Here is a 20,326-nt window from a genome sequence, read left to right on the forward strand (position 1 = left end):
TATCCACCAATTCCTCCGCTCTCGTTCGGGGGTGATCATCACATTGCAGCCAGAATTTCAGGCCACCGGCGACCATGATCACATTAATCCATCGTTAATGACCTGCAGCTGCAGTGACCAGCAATCACTTGTAGCCTCATTCGGTTTTTTAACTCTTACTGATGCTACACTTACGTTAAGTTACTTAAAATTCAGTTTAAATAAGTTCAAATTCAGTCAACTGATCTGCCCTTAGTACATCTGACCTATGACCAGCAGTCAACTGGAACCACTGTCTGGCCAGTTTCTTTAGCTGCAGAAATTACTTGAATACATTTTCAGTTTAATTTAGTCTAATTCAGTAACCTTGAGGCCGCATTGCTCAGGTTCCAGTCAATAAGCGAGTACAATCGATACTGCTGCTTGATGTGAGATTTTATGTTCGGGCTTATGCTAATGGGTTTTCGCGGAAACTTGGGCTTATCTTCACCTTGGCAAAACCAGTGGAATTTTCAGCGCATTTTCCTGATTGTGCTCCTAACTACACAAGTATGTATGTCTGGTGAATTTAGTGAGTTGTCTTTCTTCATTCAACAGCCTCTCTGAATAAGTTGTCAGTTAAAACCTTTGCATCTCAAAAAATCCACTGAATATAGTTATCATTTAATGGGAAAATGTTGCATTTCAGGAAAGAGATTTTCAAAATTATAGCAAAGTATTTAAATTTACTCTTGGAAATAAGGAGGTAAAGGTTTTCTTCAGGAGGCTGCTAATGGCTTCAATGGGCAAATTAGCAGGCATTTCGGAAAGGTCAGACTGTTGTTCTTAGTGCTGTGATATCTGAATGTTAAAGTCGACTGGCTTTTTCCTGAACCCTCTTCTGATGGCACAATGACTAACTCCGCAAGAGGTTGACGTGAGAGACAAAACCCCCTAAATCTTTGAAAGCACCGTTCCGTTGAAATTTGACTGGCAATTTACCGAGATGTTTTCCACTTTTATAAAATGGGAATGTTAATCTTGCCACTCTTATATTTAAATAAAGATGCTAACTTCAGTTGTTGCTGGGTGAGTTTGATCTGCACTATAATACTGCTTCAGCCTCTCCAACAGAGATCTGGCCAATCAGGACTCACCTGTAATAACACTCATTTTGCTCTTCTCTGGTGGTTTGATGGCGACCTAACTATTAAAGAAATGGCCAAGAATGTTAATCCTGCTCTGAGTATCAGGAAATAAATAAATCAGAGTTCTGAAACTGCACAGCCTGGTTAACTGACAACACATGTTTGTCTTGTTTTGAAATACAGTTTTATTATCTTTGTTGCTAGACCCAAACTATTTCCTCTCATGTAATCAATGTCTGAGTTTTGAAGTCAGAGACAAGGATCAAATTTACAAACTGTATGCATCATCTACTTGTCAAGGTTGTATTAGAAACAGTGGGGCAATAATACAATAACAGTTGCAAACTATGGGCTGATGTCACATGAGCGGATGTCATGTGACTGAATGTCACATAATCCAATGTCACATGATCTGATGTCACATGATCAGACCACCAGGAATACGTCAAACCAGTGTTGGCAACCCCACCAGTCATGTATTATGTACACAGTTTCGATTCTCATACGCCACATGTACAGTAACCAAATATTATCAAGCCTTGCATTTGCTCTACAGAACTGCACCATGTGGACCCCAAGCACAACTGGATTACAAAGCTGCCACTACCTGGCACCAGCACAGCGACAGTCACCTGGATCTCCACAAGCTGAAACATGGAGGATGTAGGACTTCCAGTACAGAAGGTTGGTCTGGAGAGACCAATAATCTGTAGACTGATGGTAGTGAAACACCAGCAATATGTTCACAGTGTTATGATCCCCTGGATACATCTATCCCAGCTGGTTACCCGCACCTTGGACATAAGTACCTCCATCTCTGACATCCATAATATACTGGACCAAGTGCTGGCTGAAGTGAAGACCTCATTGGCTTGAATGAGTGAAATAGAACCAATGATGAAGTTGGGTACCACTGAGGCTGGATGTTGGAGCCCATACCAGCATCTTCTCCCCTGATATCCTGCAGGCCTGAGCACCTCTTTCCTGTCAGCTCTGAGCTGGTCTTATCGGCAACAGAGTCTGGAAAGTCATTAAATATAATGGAGCTGCAACCTGACCTTCCGAACTGAATCAACCGCCACCACCACCACTGCCACTCTCCACCCCTCCCCCCCCAAGTTAATAAATTAGTGTTTAAGCGACTGTTTTGGCAACCATAACCTCTGACCCCATTGAACATGTCGACCGGTGTGGAGTATCATTTGACTGTCAGAAAAATTTCTGAGATGCAGAATTTCACCTCTGCAGTCACCTGAAATTGTGCAGTAATTAGGTTAACACTTTTACTAAAACAGTGGGGGAAGAAATTTCTGAAGAATTCGTTAAGTATTTGTATACTAATAACCAATGGTGTAATTTTAAAGGTACTTGTAATTCTACTCATCAGATTTTTTTTTGCTGGAACAATAGGATAAAGTCCGAAGCACAATGTATATAACTAACACTTAATTTTATGTTACTTTCTAATCTGCTGGATTTAATTCAGCAGGAAATGTGTCACATTGAAAAATCCAGTTTAGTGCAATACATGTAAAAGATTTTCTACAATAAGAAGATTCATTCCTCACTAATTAATGGATTGAGCAGCTTAGAGCCAAAGGGGATGTTTGTGTTAAATGTTACTCAATGCCATTCTTGAATGTCACTGCACAGTTTTGGACCGATCATCCATTTAAATTAGAGATACAAGACAGGCTTCAAAACTTGCTCAACAAAAAAATCATCCGGATTACAATTCTGCTTATAAGCAAGTTTAAAATTATAGGGCTAGCTCATCAGTGTGCTGGTTTGATATCTGCAAGTTAGGAGTACAGATATCAGATGAATTGGTTGCACAAGCAACACTCAGAAGGCAGTTTAGAACAATGTCCTTAGCTTTTGTGGGCTCCATGTTTTTCTCCTGAGAAATCTGAAGGCTAATTTGATCAATGTTGGTCATCAGGAAGTGGGAGCCCAGTATTTTTGTTGGAGATGCACACTTTGTCATGCTGTCCTCAAGGTACTGCTTATACAGTTCCGTAATCTTTTGCTCCATGTAGTTGTTTAGAACAGAATTGGATAATGGTTCTTTCTGAAGGGCGATGCTTCTGTCGCTGAAAAAGAACGTATCCGCTCTAGAACATTGCAGGCCTTCACACCGAGCGTCAGGTATTGACGGCCACACAGATTGGTTCTCTATCTGAAGGGTGGGCCAATTGCAGCTTTCGTAATCATCACCCATAAAGCAGCATGAGCTTGTAGGACTGCTGGGTGTAACATTATCTCCTGCAATCTGTAAATCTGTGTAACTCTGGCAAGTGGTGGACCAAGATTGGTACAAATCCAAATTGCTTTCAACGTGTATGGAGTTCTTTGGTATGTCTAAAATGTCAGACGTCTTTCTTTTAGACACGGGTGCCCTGATATTCACTCCTGTTGCTTCCTCTTCACTTTGAACCGGCAGTGATTCTCCCTTCTCTTGAATGGTGCTACCCAAGGTACCTAATTTGCTTTCAATGTTTTCTTTTGCGCTGTGCAGCTCGTGTTCAATGTCTTCTGTGAATTCCGATGAGCTGAGGAGCTCTTCCCAGGAGCTGGTGCTGGTCCTGGCTGCCTCCTTGGAGTTTACACAGTTTTGCTGGTGGGTGCATTCCCTGTGGTGGTTGCTGTAACCAATCCCAGTGAGGAACCCTTCGGCTAACATGACAGGCGCTATTAAAACACAAAGTTGCTTATTAGCCAAATGCAAGTCAACGATAAATGAGGTAGACAGTCATCAAAAATCTATTACATGTAGCAATGTATATCAGTAAGACTTTTTATCGTCTTGGGTGGCACTGAGGGTAATTAAATTTGGTGACAGCATTCCAGGGCTAGAGAGTACAAAAACCACGCATGATAAAAAAAAATGCCCCATGGCAATGAATTTTCTTGGAGCTTCTCCTGTTCCGCCAATAGTAGTTTGACAGGAAGCCCACTGACACGCATAAATGGGGATGCTGCCGAACTTCAGCCACAGTCATGGTGGCTGAGCGAGAAGGAGGAGCTCCCGCTGAACTTTACCCCTAGGATCCATACACCTGACCACTAAACAATGGGCCTTGCTAAATGCTGAGTGAGGACAAGATTGATCTCCACTACAGTGTCCCCATGGTACACTAATTAAAAAGAGAAAGACTTGCATTTATGTAGTGCCTTTCATGACCTCAGGACATGCCAAAGTACTTTTCAGCCAATGAAGTACTTTTAAAGTGTAGGCACAGTTATAATGTAGGAAACGCAGCAGCCAATTTATGCACTGCAAGCTCCCACAAACAGCAATGTGATGACCAGATACTCTGCTTTAGTGATGTTGATTGAGGGATAAATATTGGCCAGAACACCGGAGATAACTCCCCTGCTATTCTTTGAAATAGTGCCACAGGATCTCTTACGTTCACCTGAGAGAATAGACGGGGCCTCGGTTTAACATCACATCCGAAAGACGGCATCTCCGACAGTGCAGCACTCCCTCAGTGCTGCACTGGAGTGTCAGTTTAGATTTTTGTGCTCAAGTCTCTGGAGTGGGACTTGAACCCACAACCTTCTGACTCAGTGGCGCCCAAGATCAGATGTGAAGGATGGCCACCTAGGTGCTTAGCCATCAACTTGGGGCAGTAACTGCCATTTTAGTATTAATATTTCAACACACCTGAACCTGAGAAACTTGCTTTTGCATTGTATGGGTTTCTGGCTGTAATTAGCCTATTCAAATTTGCCACTCTCTAGGGACTCGCCCCATTAATCACCGTGGCTCCTAGTACATGGGAGATTTGAATCAGTGCATTCAATTGGCTTGAAGTATGAACATGTGCACTACTGGTCAGCAAGTTGTAGCAGCAAGCCTGCCCAATTGAGGCAAAGACAATCAAGGCCAGGTTCCAGCAACAACCTAGAAGAAAAGAAAGACTTGCATTTCTATAGCGCCTTTCACGACCCAAAGCACTTTACAGTCAATTAAGTACTTTTGAAGTGTAGTCACTGTTGTAATGTAGGAAATGCAGTCAAAATCGCGCACAGCAAGCTCCCACAAACAACAATGTGATAATGACCAGATAATCTGTTTTAGTAATATTGGGTTCAGGGATAAATGTTGGTCAGGACACTGAAAAGAACCTCCCGGTTCATCTTCAAAATAGTGCCTTGGGATCTTTTACGTCCACCTGAGAGGGCAGACAGAGCCTCGGTTTAACATCTCATCCAGTTAAGTCAGCTGATTGTGATCTAGCGAGCAATGGTGACTGCTGAGCAACTCAATGGAGTATGGGAAATTTGAAATGGCACATATTAACATACCAGTGGCTGGGCCAGTAGAAAACCACCTTTCATACGGATAACATTTCAATTTAGTTTTATGTACACCCTGACTAGCAACTGTAACACATAGACTTCAACAATCATGGACATGGCGGGTCCAATTATTGGGAATCAGGCAGAGCATTACAAATTGGAAAGGCAGACAGGGAGAACAGAACATCAGGATTTAAGCTGGCAGAGCATTGGGTAGTAAGGCAAGTGAGCAGATGAGGAGAAGCCAATTACCAGGCCCAGCAGCATCGGGTCTGACTGCATATGTGCTCCTCGCCTAATGTTTCAGGCAAGTTGACAGCTATGGAAAAAAAAGAACTAGCATTTATTTATGTAGTAACAACAGAAAATGCTGGAAACACTCAGCAGGCCAGGCAGCACCCATGGAGAGAGAAACAGAGTTAACGTTTTAGGTCTGTGACCCTTCCTCAGAACTGGAAAAAGTTAGAGATGTAACAGATTTTAAGCAGGTGCAGAGGCAGGGAAAGAACAAAAGGGACGATCTGTGCTAGGGTGGAAGGCAGGAGAGATTAAATGTTGGAAATGGGGATGGCAGAATCATCAACCATTACTATGTGAAAAAATAGGGGCAGGGTTATAGTCTGAAATTGTTGAACTCAATGTTGAGTCCAGAAGGCTATAAAGTGCCTAATCGAAAGATGAAGTGCTGTTCCTCGAGCTTACTTTGAGCTTCATTGGAACCGTGTAAGAGGCCGAGGACAGAGAGGTCAGAGTGGGACTGGAGCAGAGAATTAAAGTGACAGGCGACCGGAAGCTCGGGGTCACCCTTATGGACTGAACGGAGGTGTTCAGCAAAGCAGTCAACCAATCTGCGTTTGGTCTCCCCAATGTAGAGGAGACCGCATCGTGAGCAGAGAATAAGGTATAGTAAATTGCAAGAAGTACAAGTAAATCGCTGTTTCACCTGGAAGGGTTGTTTGGGGCCCGGGACAGTGGGAAGGGAGGAGGTAAAAGGGCAGGTGTTGCATCTCCTGCGCTTGCATGGGAACCTGTTACATCTCTAACTTTTTCCAATTCTGAAAAGTTAATTCTGTTTCTCTCTCCATGGATGCTGTCTGGCTTGCTGAGTGTTTCCAGCATTTTTTGTTGTTATTTCAGATTTCCAACATCTGCAGTATTTTGCTATTGTATTAGTATTTATGTAGCGCAGACTATCAATTACTTTAAATGCATCATTGTAGGCAAACACAGCAGCCATTTGCGCAATGCAAGATCCTGTAAACACCAGATAATCAATCTTTCTTTTGTTGGTGGTTTTGGTTGGCCAGGAAACCTCCCTGCTCTTCTTCAAATTATGCCATGGGATCGTTAACAATCACCTGATCAGATGGACAGGGCTTCGGTTTACCATCTCATCTGAAGGACGGTGCCTCTCTACCAGTGCAGCAATTCCTCAGTGTACTATTAGTCTCAAGTCTTGGAGTGGGGCTTCAACCCACAACTTTCTGACCTGGATGAAAGAGTGCTCACAAATGAGCCAAACTGATATCTGAGGTTGAAAAAGGCACCAGAGGATTGTCCTGCCTTCAGCAAAGAACAGATTAAGAGGGGGAAAAAAATTGCAGTTTGAAGTAAAGAGTTTTGCGTATATCCGGTAATTAAAATTCAGCAGTATCTCGCTTTATAATATTGCTGATTCTGTTTTCCTTTTAGGAATCGCCGCTTTCCAAATTCTTTGGGCATGGAATTTCCTCAGAGCTGCTCCCTCTCCGTCAACGTAACTTTGCCAGAAGTGTGTAAATGTGGTCATCACCACAATCCCAGTGATGGTTACGGCGGCAAAGCGGAAACATCGCTGAGGAAATTCCCAATCCAACTTGATATCATATTTCCTTATCTTAAGAAACTGACACACAAACTTTCTCACTTAAAAGATGCCACGCCGTGTTTGGAATGAAGTCTTGCAAGGAACAGTTACACAACAAATTCCAGGTGCAAGGGGCCTGGGCAACAGTCCGTGTGGTGAAGGTGCTCCCACAATGCCGTTAGGGAGGGAGTTCCAGGGTTTTGACCCAGTGATGATGAAGGATCGGCAATATAATTCCAAGTCAGGATGGTGTGTAACTTGGAGGGGAACTTAGAGGTACTGGTGTTCCCATGCGCCTGCTGCTCTTGTCCTTCTAGGTGTTGGAAGTCACTGGTTTGGGAGGTGCTGTCGAAGAATTGTAATTTGGAGCTATTAAAGGGAGAGTAGGACTTATATCATGTTAATCAGAGGGTAGCATAAGGCAGTGTTGAGTTCCATTTTTATTAGCAATAGCCCAAAGGCAGTTCTTGTGATGGTGTGGCAAGCACTGGACACAGTTCCTGCAGACTCTGGCTCGCTCTGCTCAAATCATTCACTGGAGGAATGAAAGGCTGAGTGAGTCTTGTTGGAGTTTGGGCTCGGGGCAGGGGTAATTTACAATATGGCCGATGGGCAATAACCTGATGAAGTGGATCACCACCCCTTATAAACCTGCGCTATTGTTCCATTGAAATCAGTGGAACAAAAATCGGGCGGGTTGTATAACGGGCAGTCGATCCACTCCAGCAGGCTATCACCCAAGGGGCAAAGTTGAAAGTTACTTCCAGGGTCCCTGCCCCCTGCTGCTGTGCCCAGTCAACTGGGTTACGAATCAACTCAGCTTGAATAAAATGTTCCAAATTATTAACATAAGAATTTAGCAAATTAAAAAAGGTCACTTCCTCCAATATGCCCCATTAAAGCATGCTGACAGTTTGCCTTATACTGCATTAGAATCATAGAATAGTACAGCACAGAAAGAGGCCATTCGAGTCTGCACCGGCTCTTTAGAAGAGCAATCCGGTTAGTCCCACTCCACAGCTCTTTCCCACATCCTTGCAATTTTTTCTCCAATTCCCTTTTGCTGCGATTGTATGGTGACACCATGGTTTCAAGCTTTATTTGGCATGCAATAGAAATTTGTAGTGAAATAAAACCAAAATCAAACCAATTCCATTCTCGTGCAGATAGCGGGAAGCAGATAGTGTTGTGAGGTTATTCATTTTGGTAGGAACAATAGAAAAACAGAATATTTTTTAAATGGTGAGAAACTATTAAATGTTGGTGTTCAGGGAGATTTTTGTGTCCTCGTACAGGAAACACAGAGGCCGCGATTTCGCCTACCTCGGCGGGTCTGATGTGTCCGGGGTTGGTGGCAGATTGCGACCCCGCTGCTGGCTCCAGCCCGATGTCCAAAGTGACTTTACGTTGATTGGGCTTGCCCAGTGCATTTGCCGGCCAATTGAAGGAAGTGGGTCTGATGACATCATTTGATGCCGCGTCATCAGCCGGTTTCCTTAAAGGGACCATGCGCAAATTGATTTTGACAGTTGTGCTGTCAGTATTCTGCAGCATTGAGGTGCTGCAAATACTGACAAGCACTGCACAAAGGTGCATGCCTGCACCCAGGCTCTCCCATGACACCCTCCATATGCTTATGGAGAGAGTCACAGCACGCAGGGAGGTCCTCTTCCCTTCCCATGGGCGGAAGAGACCTTCCCCAGGAGATCAACACAGCCTGGTTGCACATTGCACTGGATGACACAAGCAGGGATGTTATTAGGAGAAGCAGGCTGCAGTGGCGCAAACCTTTCAATGATCTCAGTATATCACAAAATGTTACTGCAAAGCCACATTCAACCTCATCCTGCTGTGCCACTCATCACATCCCCATCACTCTGCCTTCCTTACCCTACTCCTGCACAACCTTACTCACACCAGCTTACCTTGCACCCATCCCTCTCTATCTACATTATCACTTCCCCATCTCACTAGCCACCCCTCATGCTCACCCTCATCCTAGTCCAATCATACCAAGTAACAACACACAAGGGTAGGCACTTGTGTGTTTTAGCCAATGTTCATGTGAAGTTTCTGTTAATGTGCTGTCAAACATTGAAATCTTTATTTTCAACACTTTGCGTTCTTGGACAGATTTGTGTGCACCTTTGGAAGTGGCTTAGTGAGTTGCAGTGACTGGTGAGGCATAACGGTTACCCCCCCCCCACCCCCTTCCGTAATTGCGATGAATGTGAAAGGAATGGCTTGGGCATTGTAGGGATGTTTTATGGTGTTGGGGTGGGGTGGTGCCAACCTAACATATCATGTGGCAGCCAGGGTGTACAGCATCAAGTGAAGTAAATATGGCCATGGTGAGGGCATTCCGGCCAGCAATGTGGTTGGCTGCTGGTGCCCTGTGTCCTGTGCAGCATCAGGTGATTGTGGAGAGGTTGATGATGTTGTTGGTGCTGCTGGTGTGCCTGGTGCTGCTGGTGTTGGGGCTGATCGTGGTGGGATTCTGAGGACCAAGGTGAGATAGTTTCAAGGGCACCGATGCTGATGTAATAGATGGCAGGTGAGGTTGAGATGACAGACGCAATCTGTCAATGGTGAGAGAGGTTGTTCCAATGAGGTGACACTGGATACAGAGTTTACTCCAAACACTTGCAACCTGCATAAAGCTCAATCTGTCTTCCAAATGCAGTAAGCATCAGCTTGACCTTGGAAAGTGAACAGCTATGAAATGGGAGCTTTTATAGCACATTTGCAGCTGTCAAATTAAGAGATGATTTCATGGTGACACAACTCCCGACCTGCTTACTTGACATGATCCCCGAGCAGCGTGGAACCCGTGGGTGACCTTGTAAAATTTAACGGTGAGCTCAAAATAGTTTTTAAGTGGCTGTTAACAAGCTCTTAATCACCTAAATTGCCTCCCCTGCTGCAGGTCTGTTCAGCGATGATAGACCTGACATCTGGGAAACTAGCATGGCGGCGCGTTGACAGCGAGTTCCCTACCCACTGTCAAAAAAATTTTCCCCCCGATCCACCACCAAATGCACCCGCTGACCCCCTGAAAAATTCCCCCCAGGAAGTTAGCATGCAGGTACAGCAAGCAATTAGGAAGACAAATGGCATGTTGGCCTTTATTGCAAGGGGGTTGAAGTATAAGAGTAAGGAACTCATATTACAATTGTACAGGGTTTTGGTGAGACCACAACTGGAATACTGTGCACAGTTTTGGTCTCCTTATCTGAGAAAGGACATACACGCAACAAAGGTTCACTAGATTGATCCCTAGGATAAGAGGATTGTCCTATGAGGAGAGATTGTGTAGAATGGGCTTATACTCTCTGGAGTTTAGAAGAATGAGGGGTGATCTCATTGAAACATACAAGATTCTGAAGGGGTTTGACAGGGTAGATGCTGAGAGCTTGTTTCCCCTGGCTGGAGTGTCTAGAACTAGGGGACATAGGCCCCGATTTTCTGGCCGCCGTCGGGCGGCTTTTCATGCGGCCGGGGGCTGAAAATCGTCGAAAAGGCAGGTCGGGACCCCCCCCCGCCTGATTTCCCGCCCCGTCCGACTTTCGGACTGCCGTTTCCGCACGCCCCGCTTCAGTTCCGGCCGCCGCTGGCGGGACTGGTCGTCGGAGCACTAACAAGCAATTATCTGCTTGTTGAAGTGGATTTTCCCGTGCCATTGCGACTTTGGGGCTTTCCCCACCTGAAACCCGCATGCGGGGAACCCGGCTGCTGAGAGCTGGCGTGAAAACAGCTGGCTTGCTTGCTTGCAGCAGCAGGTCGCTGAGGGCTGAAGAGATTTAAATAGGCAGCATTTGCAGGCTGCAGGACCTTGTTGATCAAGGCTTGAGGGAACTTTTTGAAGCCTTAGGAGCAGCTGTAGAAAGTTGGAGCCTCACACACTTCTCCAGTGTGAGCTCCTGGGAAGCCCCTTTCACCACTCTAACTCAGCACCTCCTCAATGGAGGCATCTGCCAGAAGCATGGGAGGCCTTTGGTACCTTCCCTTCCTGGCATTAGAGGATCTCCAACAGCAGAGGCAGCAGCAGCAAAACCAGGAACAGCAGGATAAGCACCAGGAGCACCAGGCTGCTGCTCACTCACCTGAAGCTGCACAGGCCAGAAGGGGCCAGCGCTTGGAAGTGGCTTGAGAGCTCCTTGCTGCGCTTTAGGGGGCCAGTGGGACCCGTTTCTGCACTGGCAGTCCTACTCAGAAGGACTTCCATGAAGATCTGGTTTCTCTGTTCAACAGGTGGCCAACGCTCCTCAAGAGATGTCATTATCTTATGAGCACTCACCATGTTTTCCGTACCCTGGCGAGTTATCTCCTGCATAGAGGTTGCCAACCTTTCCATGGTGATGCGTTCATGTGCCAATGACTCCACAAAGGCTCTGCTCATGGTCGCTATGGACTCCTCCATTCGCTCCACACTCACAGCGACCCTGGAGACAAAACCTGCCAGAGACTCCTGCATCTGTGCATGGAGATCCATCACCTCTTCTCTTGCAGGGGTCGACATGCAGCGCAGCTGAGCTGAGCTGGCAGAGTCCTGCGCCCTCCGACGAGGACTCTCCACTGCTGTCCCTGTCTCCAGAATCTGCTGAGTGTAATGTATGTCCCTTTAAGGGGGGAAACTACTTTGTACAGCTCATGTATACTGTAGTACCGGCAGTGACCACACCTGTATATAAAGCTGAGTAGTAATTTGTACAGTTCAGTTGCAGTCTGAGCCATGTTGAGTAAACATCGTTTGTACCGTTCTCCGCAGTCTGTGTCTGATTATACACGGACGTAACATTGGCGACGAGGCAGGTTCGAACCTACCTGCAACTCTGCATCTCCTCCCGGGGATTCATTCCTGGAGATCAGTGGATTGGAGGTCAAGGCCAGAGACTCGGGCGTCGACCACGGGCAACCGCCCAGTCATCCAGCAGAGACTCGAGAATTGCAGGGGAGGCTGTTGAGAGCCAGGCTTGGCTTTCCAGTCGAGGTGGTCCAGCGAAACGGGCTGGCAACAGGTAGTGCGCAGACCCTTCCCGGACAGCGGTGGGCTAGAGCCCGACCGAGCGGCACAGCAAAGGGCCGAGCAGCGTCGACGGGGGAGAGAGAGAGAGGGCAGAGCGCACAGGGCGCAGCCGGTGTTCAGGGGCCGAGCAGCGTCGGAGAGAGGGAGAGGGAAGTGCGCGAAACCTACAGGGCGCCGCCATTGCCACGAGAACCGCCGGGAGCGGCGTCGGCAGCAGTGGGGGAGGAAGGAAAGCGCGGGAGACACCATTTTAAGCCATTGGGAGACGCCATTTTAAACCACACCCAAAATGCCAAAGAGTGGCAGTATCACCGCATTTGACAATGAAGTCGAAGATTGGACTACATATGTCGAACGAATAGAGGTGTACTGCAAGGCAAATGGGGTGTCAGATGACAAGAAAGCGTCGGTATTGTTGAATTTAATGGGTGCAAAGACGTATGGTTTATTGTGAAATTCAGTAACCCCAACGAAGACAATGGAAAAGAGTTTTGAAGACATAGTAACGATACTAAAGGAACATTTAAACCCCACACCGCAGCTGATAGCAGAAAGATTCAAGTTTCACAAACGGAACCAGCATAAGGATGAAAGCAATGCTGATTATTTAACAGAACTGCGCAAACTATCGAAACACTGCCAGTTTGGAGCGGGACTGGCAGATACCTTAAGGGACAAGTTTGTGTGTGGGCTTCAAAGTGAAAGAACCCAGAAACGGCTTTTATCTGAAAAGGACCTTACGCTGGAAAAGGCTTTCAGCATTGCGGTATCATATGAAGCAGCAGCACAGGGCGCTGCAGAGATACAACAGAGACCGCAAGAATATTCACAAACGAAATGTCATATGGAACAGAGAAGTGCTATCGCTGCGGCAGAACAACACACGACCAGAATGATTGCTGGTTCAAAGACAAAGTGTGCAGACAGTGTGGAAAAGTAGGACACATAGCACGATTCTGCAGGTCGGGAAAGAAAACCAGCAATAAGAAACCTACCAAAGGAAAGTACCAGAAGGTACATAAGATGACGGAGAATAGTTCAGACGAACAAAAGAGTGATAACGACTCCAAAAGCAGGGAAATGAGTTGTCTGAAACGACATAATGTGATCACAACGGAGGATCACCGAACCATTTGGGTCACTCTCAAGATAGCAGGAGTCCAGGTAAAGATGGAATTGGACACAGGATCAGCCCTAACAGTCATAAACCGACGGGACTACGATCGGTTATTCTCACACATACCCTTGAGAGACACAAAAATTATTTTGAAGACGTACATGGGGCAAAAAGTCTACCCCAAAGGAAAAATAAGGGTGACTGTTATATATAATGGTAAGGAAACACCAAAACTAGACCTGTATGTATTGCAAGATGGAGGACCACCATTACTGGGACGTGAATGGATCCGGAAAATACAACTGGATTGGCATTCCATACAGGCACTGACTGTGGCTGACAAAAAGGATGACGACGTCACACCTGGACGACTGTCAAATATCCTAACTGACGCGAAAGAAGTGTTCCAACAAGGACTCGGAACACTAAAAGGCATGACAGCGACGATTAAAATTGAAGAAAATGCAAGCCCAAAATTTTTTAAGGCCAGACCTTATGCGATCCGCCCAGCCGTCGAAGCAGAGCTGGAGAGTCTGGAACGTTCAGGTGTACTATCCAAGGTAGACTGGAGCGAGTGGGCTACACCCATCGTCCCGGTGAAGAAAAAGTCGTTGAGCAGCACGCCTGGGGAACCAAAGAAGGTTCGCATCCGTAGGGACTTTAAGGTAACAGTGAACCCGGTCCTTCACACCGTACAATATCCACTTCCGCGGATTGAAGATATTTTTGCCTCGCTATCTGGAGGGAAATGCTTCACTAAGATTGATCTGGCCCAGGCATATCTGCAAATGGAGGTAGAAGAAGCATCAAAAAAATACCTCACAATCAACACCCATAAAGGTCTCTACCAATACAATCGGCTGGTATTCGGGGTAGCATCAGCCCCGGCAATTTGACAGAGGGCAATGGAACAAGTCCTGCAAGGGATCCCAGTGACCCAGTGTTATTTGGACAACATCCTGGTCACGGGCGAAAATGACAGTGATCACCTTGCCAACCTGGAGCAGGGGCTCACTAGATTGCAGGAATATGGGCTCCGAGCTAACCACCCCAAATGCGAGTTTTTTAGCAAACAGATCTCGTATTGTGGCCACGTTATCGATAAAGAGGGGTTACATAAGTCCCCAGAGAAGATTGAGGCAGTAGTCAAGGCTCCAGCACTGGAAAATGTGTCACAACTGAGGTCGTTCCTCGGGCTGGTAAACTACTACCATAAGTTCTTGCCAAATTTGTCTACAATACTACACCCACTGAACACCCTACTGCAAACTGGGGTGCCATGGAAGTGGAGTGACGAATGTAGACGAGCTTTCCAGAAGAGCAAAACACTAATCACATCGAAAGAGGTATTGGCCCATTACAACCCAGCATTACCAATTCGGTTGGCATGTGATGCGTCACCCTACAGCATTGGAGCGGTGCTGTCGCACAAATTCTCGGATGGCTCAGAGAGGCCAATAGCCTTTGCGTCACGATCACTAACCTCAGCCGAGCGTAACTACGCCCAGATTGACAGGGAGGCCCTCAGCCTAGTGTGGGGAGTGAAAAAGTTCAATCACTATCTGCATGGGCAGAAATTCACCTTGCTGACTGATCACCAGCCTCTTGTCTCCATTTTTAATCCGAAGAAGGGCGTTCTGGTGATGACTGCGTAACGACTACAAAGATGGTCACTTTTTCTAGGGGCACACCACTATCAGATTGAATATAAGGGCACGAAACAGCATGGAAATGCTGATGGGCTATCACGCCTGCCACTGCCTACTGCGGAGGAAGCACCAGCAGTGGATCCTGTCGAAATATTCCATTCGACTATAGTTGAATACCTACCGGTAACTAACGCTTGTATCGAAAAGGAAACCCGAAATGACCCGACACTGTCTCGGGTATATGATTTGACGGTGAAGGGATGGCCAGCACATGGCGACTCACTGTTGCCAGCATTCTCGACAAGGAGAGAACAGCTGTCAGTGTACCGGGGGACCTTGATGTGTGGATCCCGAGTGGTAATTCCACCCAAGTTAAGGGATAGAGTGCTACATGAGCTTCATGAGGGTCATCTGGGAGGGGTAAAAATGAAAAGCCTAGCCAGGGCTTATGTGTGGTGGCTGGGAATCGATAAACAAATCGAGGACCTGACCAAGAGCTGCTCAGGATGCCAGAGAGTCCAAAATGCACCACCACAGGCCCCTCTACACCCATGGGAGTGGCCCTCATCTCCATGGCAATGGGTGCATATTGATTTTGCTGGTCCATTCATGGACTCAATGTTTTTAATAGCTGTGGATGCGCACTCGAAATGGCCTGAGGTCATCAAAATGTCCTCCACCACCACGGAGAAAACTATTGCAGTCCTACGGACCATTTTTGCCAGGAATGGCTTGCCAGAACAGATTTGCTCCGACAACGGACCACAGTTTGTGTCCGAAGAGTTCCGGAGGTTCTTGAAAAAGAATGGGGTAAGGCATTACACATCCGCCCCGTATCATCCAGCCACAAATGGATTGGCTGAGAGGTTCGTACAAACCTTTAAGAAGGCAATAAAGGCTATGTACAATGACAACATTCTGCTGCAGCACAAGGTGGACAATTTCCTGTTCGCCTACCGGAATGCGACACATGCAGTCACCAACCAGGCCCCAGCCATGATGTTCTTTAACCGAAGGTTAAGATCTCGCCTGGATTTGCTCAGACCAAACGTACGAAGAGATGTTGAGAGTAAGCAATTCCAGCACATCCATGAGAAGCCAACAAGGAGCTTCAATGTAGGGCAACCAGTCTTGGCCCGCGACTACCGAACAGAAAAATGGCAGCCAGGAATGATATGCACACGGCAGGGCCCACTAATGTACACAGTGGACGTTGGGGAGAGCATCGTGAGACGCCATGCTGACCAGATCCTCGAGTCACAGGAACAAGTCAACCCCATGCCTCGCCCATACGTACCTGGTGATGAACCCGACGTACAGGTCGCATCTACCCCTGAAACAGTAGCATCGGAAGCTGATGAACCAACCGACAACAGGGGGCCAGAATCGCCTCCGCACCAAGAGCAAGACACTCGGGAAAGGCGCTATCCAGAAAGGATCAGGAAGCCTCCCCAAATACTGAATTTATAAATAGACTATTTTCAGCTAATGTTGCATGTTAAAAGTGTTAATTGTAATTAGTTTGATATTTAATTGTTAAATGAGTGTTATGGTACTGTTAATCTAAAAGGGGAGGAATTGTAATGTATGTACCTTTAAGGGGGGAACTACTTTGTACAGCTCATGTATACTGTAGTACCGGCAGTGACCACACCTGTATATAACGCTGAGTAGTAATCTGTACAGTTCAGTTGCAGTCTGAGCCACGTTGAGTAAACATCCTTTGTACCATTCTCCGCAGTCTGTGTCTGATTATACACGGACGTAACACTGAGGCTCACTTGTGAGCTGTGAAACACCAGGTGACAACACTACTCTATGTCCCGAAGGTCCCCCTGAGGTGTGAGTGTCTGCGCTGGTGCTGGGTGCGCTTACTTCTGCTGACGCTGCACCCTCAGAGGTTGGAGCTTCCTCTGAGGAGTCTGGCTGCACAGCCTCTTCCTCCTCCACAGTGAGAACGGGGGCTCTGGATGGTACTGTGGGTGAGTAAAGGAAGGAGTTAGAGATGTAATGCCAAGGTTCTTCTGGTGACTCCCAGCGAGTTGGCATCTTCTGACACCTGCATCCATGCAGCATTGGTCTCAGTGGGAGGCCTCTTCCTCCCTGACCTAGGGAAGAGGACCTCCCTGTGGGCGCTTACCCCATCCAATAATGCCTGCAGTGAAGCCTCGTCGAATTTGGAGGCAGCTCGGGGTCTGGCACTGGCCACAGCTGCTGCAGGCTCCTCTGCCATCCTGTATGGTTCATTTGGAAGCCTTCAGAGGATGCAGTGCTTGCTATGGACCTTGAAAGCACCACAAATGATGACATCATACTGTGGGGATTTATGACTCGAATTGGACAATTAGCAAGGCTCCCCATATGCTGGGAATTAATTGGCCACTTGAGGGAAAATTCCGTGGAGCTGGCTGACACTTTTTTATGTGTGTCAGAAACTCCACATTCGGGGAAATCTGACTATTCTGCACACAAGCCAAAAATCGGGGCCATAGTTTCAGGATTCAAAACTGAGATGAGCAGGAATTTCTTCACTCAGGATTGTGAATCTTTGGAATTCTCTACCCCAAAGGGCTGTGGATGTTCAGTCATTGAGTATATTCAAGACTGAGATAGATAGATTTTTGGACTCTATGGCAATCAAGGGATATGGAGAACGGGCGGGAAAGTGGAGTTAAGGTCGAAGATCAGCCATTATCTTATTGAATGGCAGAGCAGGCATGAAGGGCCGTATGGCCTACTCCTGCTCCTAATTCTTATGTTCTTATGATCATTCAAATGCAAATTCGAAAGATTTCTTTCAGAAAATAATATTTTGCGATACAGTACATGAGTAATTTGAGATATGACATGTGTAAGTGTATCATGCTTGGGAGGAATAGGTGACTTTGGACCTATGGTTCCCAAAGCTTTCCACCACTGGAGTTTCCCTCACCTCATGTCGGGTCTGTTGTCGACAAATTGATCGAGATTGATTGCCATGGTTAGTCAAGATCTCCATTATTGTTGTAACACAGGACTATCAGGATGGTAGAAGGTGAACTAGATGGGCCTTGGTCTTCTTTCGGTTAAACAATCCAATGTTCCTCTGTGCAATTGTGGCATTGACCTTTCTAACCTGAGTACTCAGCACCAGATTTCAACCAAACTAAGAGCCGCTCTAGAGCGAGAAATGCGTAGTATTAATGAGGCAAGAGCAATCACACTTTATTGGACTCGGTAGCAGCTGATTGCCCTTCTTTTATAGAACACTTTTAATCCAATATTATGAAACAACTAGGATGGTGAAAGCTTTCCTGTGAAACATACATTTTTGCTTTATTTCCAAGAGCAAATCATGAGGTTGAGATAATTTGAGCCTCATGATTTAAACAAACATATTTCACAAGATGTTTGAGCACACCATATAACATACCCACTGCAATTTCTCAGCTTATCTTTTTGTTCCACAAAACAGCAAAATCAAAGCCAAACCCATCTACACCATCTAGTGACATCACGGACTCATTGGGTGACATCACTGACTCATTGGGTAACATCATTGACTCATTGAGTGATGTCCCTGACTCATTGGATGACATCACTGACTCATTTGCAATATTGCAGCTGGGGGAAAATAGTAAATATTTCCAGTTACCAGCCCACTTGAGTGGACAAGGGACAAGTTACAACCCAAATGTCACCAGGATATTAGAACCATCAGTGAATGGTCAGCAGTGCGAATGTATCACAGAATTTCTGTCACAAAAGTGTACCGATTCGATGAGATGTGCAAATTGGAGTGGTGTTTGCCTGCTTGTGCTGGCAGTGGAGAGGCCTGACATCGCTGAGCTTTGAGAGGGAAGTGCCTCCCTTTAATTTCCAAGTGCTTTCCATGCACATGGAGTCCTGGTTGCCTCTTGCGGATCCTCGATTTTAATCGCTCCACAATTGGCGGCCGTGCCTTCAGCTGCCGAGGCCCTAAGCTCTGGAATTCCCTCCTAAAACCTTTCCACCTCTCTACTTCTCTTTCCTTCTTTAAGATGCTCCTTAAAACCTACCTCTTTGAACAAGCTTTTAGTCTTTTGCCCTAGCAGAGTATTTTTTAGATGGTGAGAGATTGGGAAATGTTGGTGTTCAGCGGGACCTGGGTGTCCTTGCACATGAATCACTGAAAGTTAACATGCAGGTACAGCAAGCAATTAGGAAAGCAAATGGTATGTTGGCCTTTATTACAAGAGGATTTGAGTATAAGAGTAAAGACGTCTTACTGCAATTATATAGGGAGCTGGTGAAACCACACCTGGAGTATTGTGTACAGTTTTGGTCTCCTTACCTAAGGAAGGATATACTTGCCATAGAGGGAGTGCAACGAAAGTTCACCAGATGATTCCTGGGATGGGAGGACTGTCCTATGAGGAGAGATTGAGTAAACTAGGCCTATATTCGTTAGAGTTTAGAAGAATGAGAGATGATCTCATGCTCACTCCTGCTCCTATTTCTTATGTTCTAATAGCTCCTTATGTGGTTCAGTGTCATATTTTGTTTTATAACTCTCCTGTGAAGCACCTTGGGACGTTTTTACTATGTTAATGCAAGTTGTTGTTGTTATTGGGAAGTGCCAATTGAGCTGAGACAGTTGCTCCTGAAACGCCATTAAAGGGGAGGCCACTTGTTTTGCCAAGTAACTTGCCAGAATGCCATTGCTGTGAGGAGGTGCAACTATTTAAATTCTCCAGCAGGTCCTGCAGTGGAACCGTTCTCCAGCATGGATCAGAGCCATGAAGAGGAGGACAGAGAACTTGAGAGAGAGAGAAACTAAAGTGGGAAACATACAAGTGAATTATTCTGTACTGGACGTTAGCCCATTGCTGTATTGCCAGTAATCAGTACTGTCAACATAAGGAGATTTTAATTAGAAATTTTAATTGAAATTAAGGCTCTGATATTTATGGGAAAGCGGGGAGGGAGCTGGGGGTAAGGTGGCGGGGTAGTCGAAGTGGTTTCCTGGCCGGCAGCCAACCAGGTTAGACAGGAAGGCTTGTGTTGGAGCAGAGAGGACAAAGGGAAGGAGAGGTCGAGGGGAGGTCACGTGGGGGGGGAGGTTAAGTGGGGGGGAAAGGTCACGTGGGGGGAAAGGTCACGTGGGGGGAAAGGTCACGTGGGGGGAGGTCACGTGTCTGGCCGAGAGATCGCAGATTGGGCAGGAGATCGCGGGTCAGCGGGAGGATCACGGGTCAGGGGTGATCACACGTCGGGGGGTAAATCGTGGCTTGGGCGAGAGATCGTGGGTCGGAG

General features: G+C 46.4%; 1 protein-coding gene across 3 annotated transcripts in view; it reads right to left on the minus strand.

Moving 5' to 3' along the window:
* Nucleotides 1-1,266: 1,266 nt before the first annotated feature.
* Nucleotides 1,267-20,326, minus strand: part of LOC147081299 (TLR adapter interacting with SLC15A4 on the lysosome-like) — a 74,721-nt gene continuing 55,661 nt past the window's right edge. For all 3 annotated transcript variants that reach the window (XM_085980835.1, XM_085980833.1, XM_085980834.1), the window contains one exon: nucleotides 1,267-3,797. In XM_085980835.1, coding sequence (XP_085836961.1) covers nucleotides 2,866-3,789 — 924 coding nt within the window. In that variant the 5' untranslated portion in view covers nucleotides 3,790-3,797 and the 3' untranslated portion in view covers nucleotides 1,267-2,865. The remainder of the gene's footprint in view (nucleotides 3,798-20,326) is intronic.

Source organism: Somniosus microcephalus, unplaced genomic scaffold (assembly GCF_052327205.1).
Source record: "Somniosus microcephalus isolate GS21.2 unplaced genomic scaffold, FLI_Smic_1.0 scaffold563, whole genome shotgun sequence".
NCBI classification, from domain to species: Eukaryota; Metazoa; Chordata; class Chondrichthyes; order Squaliformes; family Somniosidae; genus Somniosus; species Somniosus microcephalus.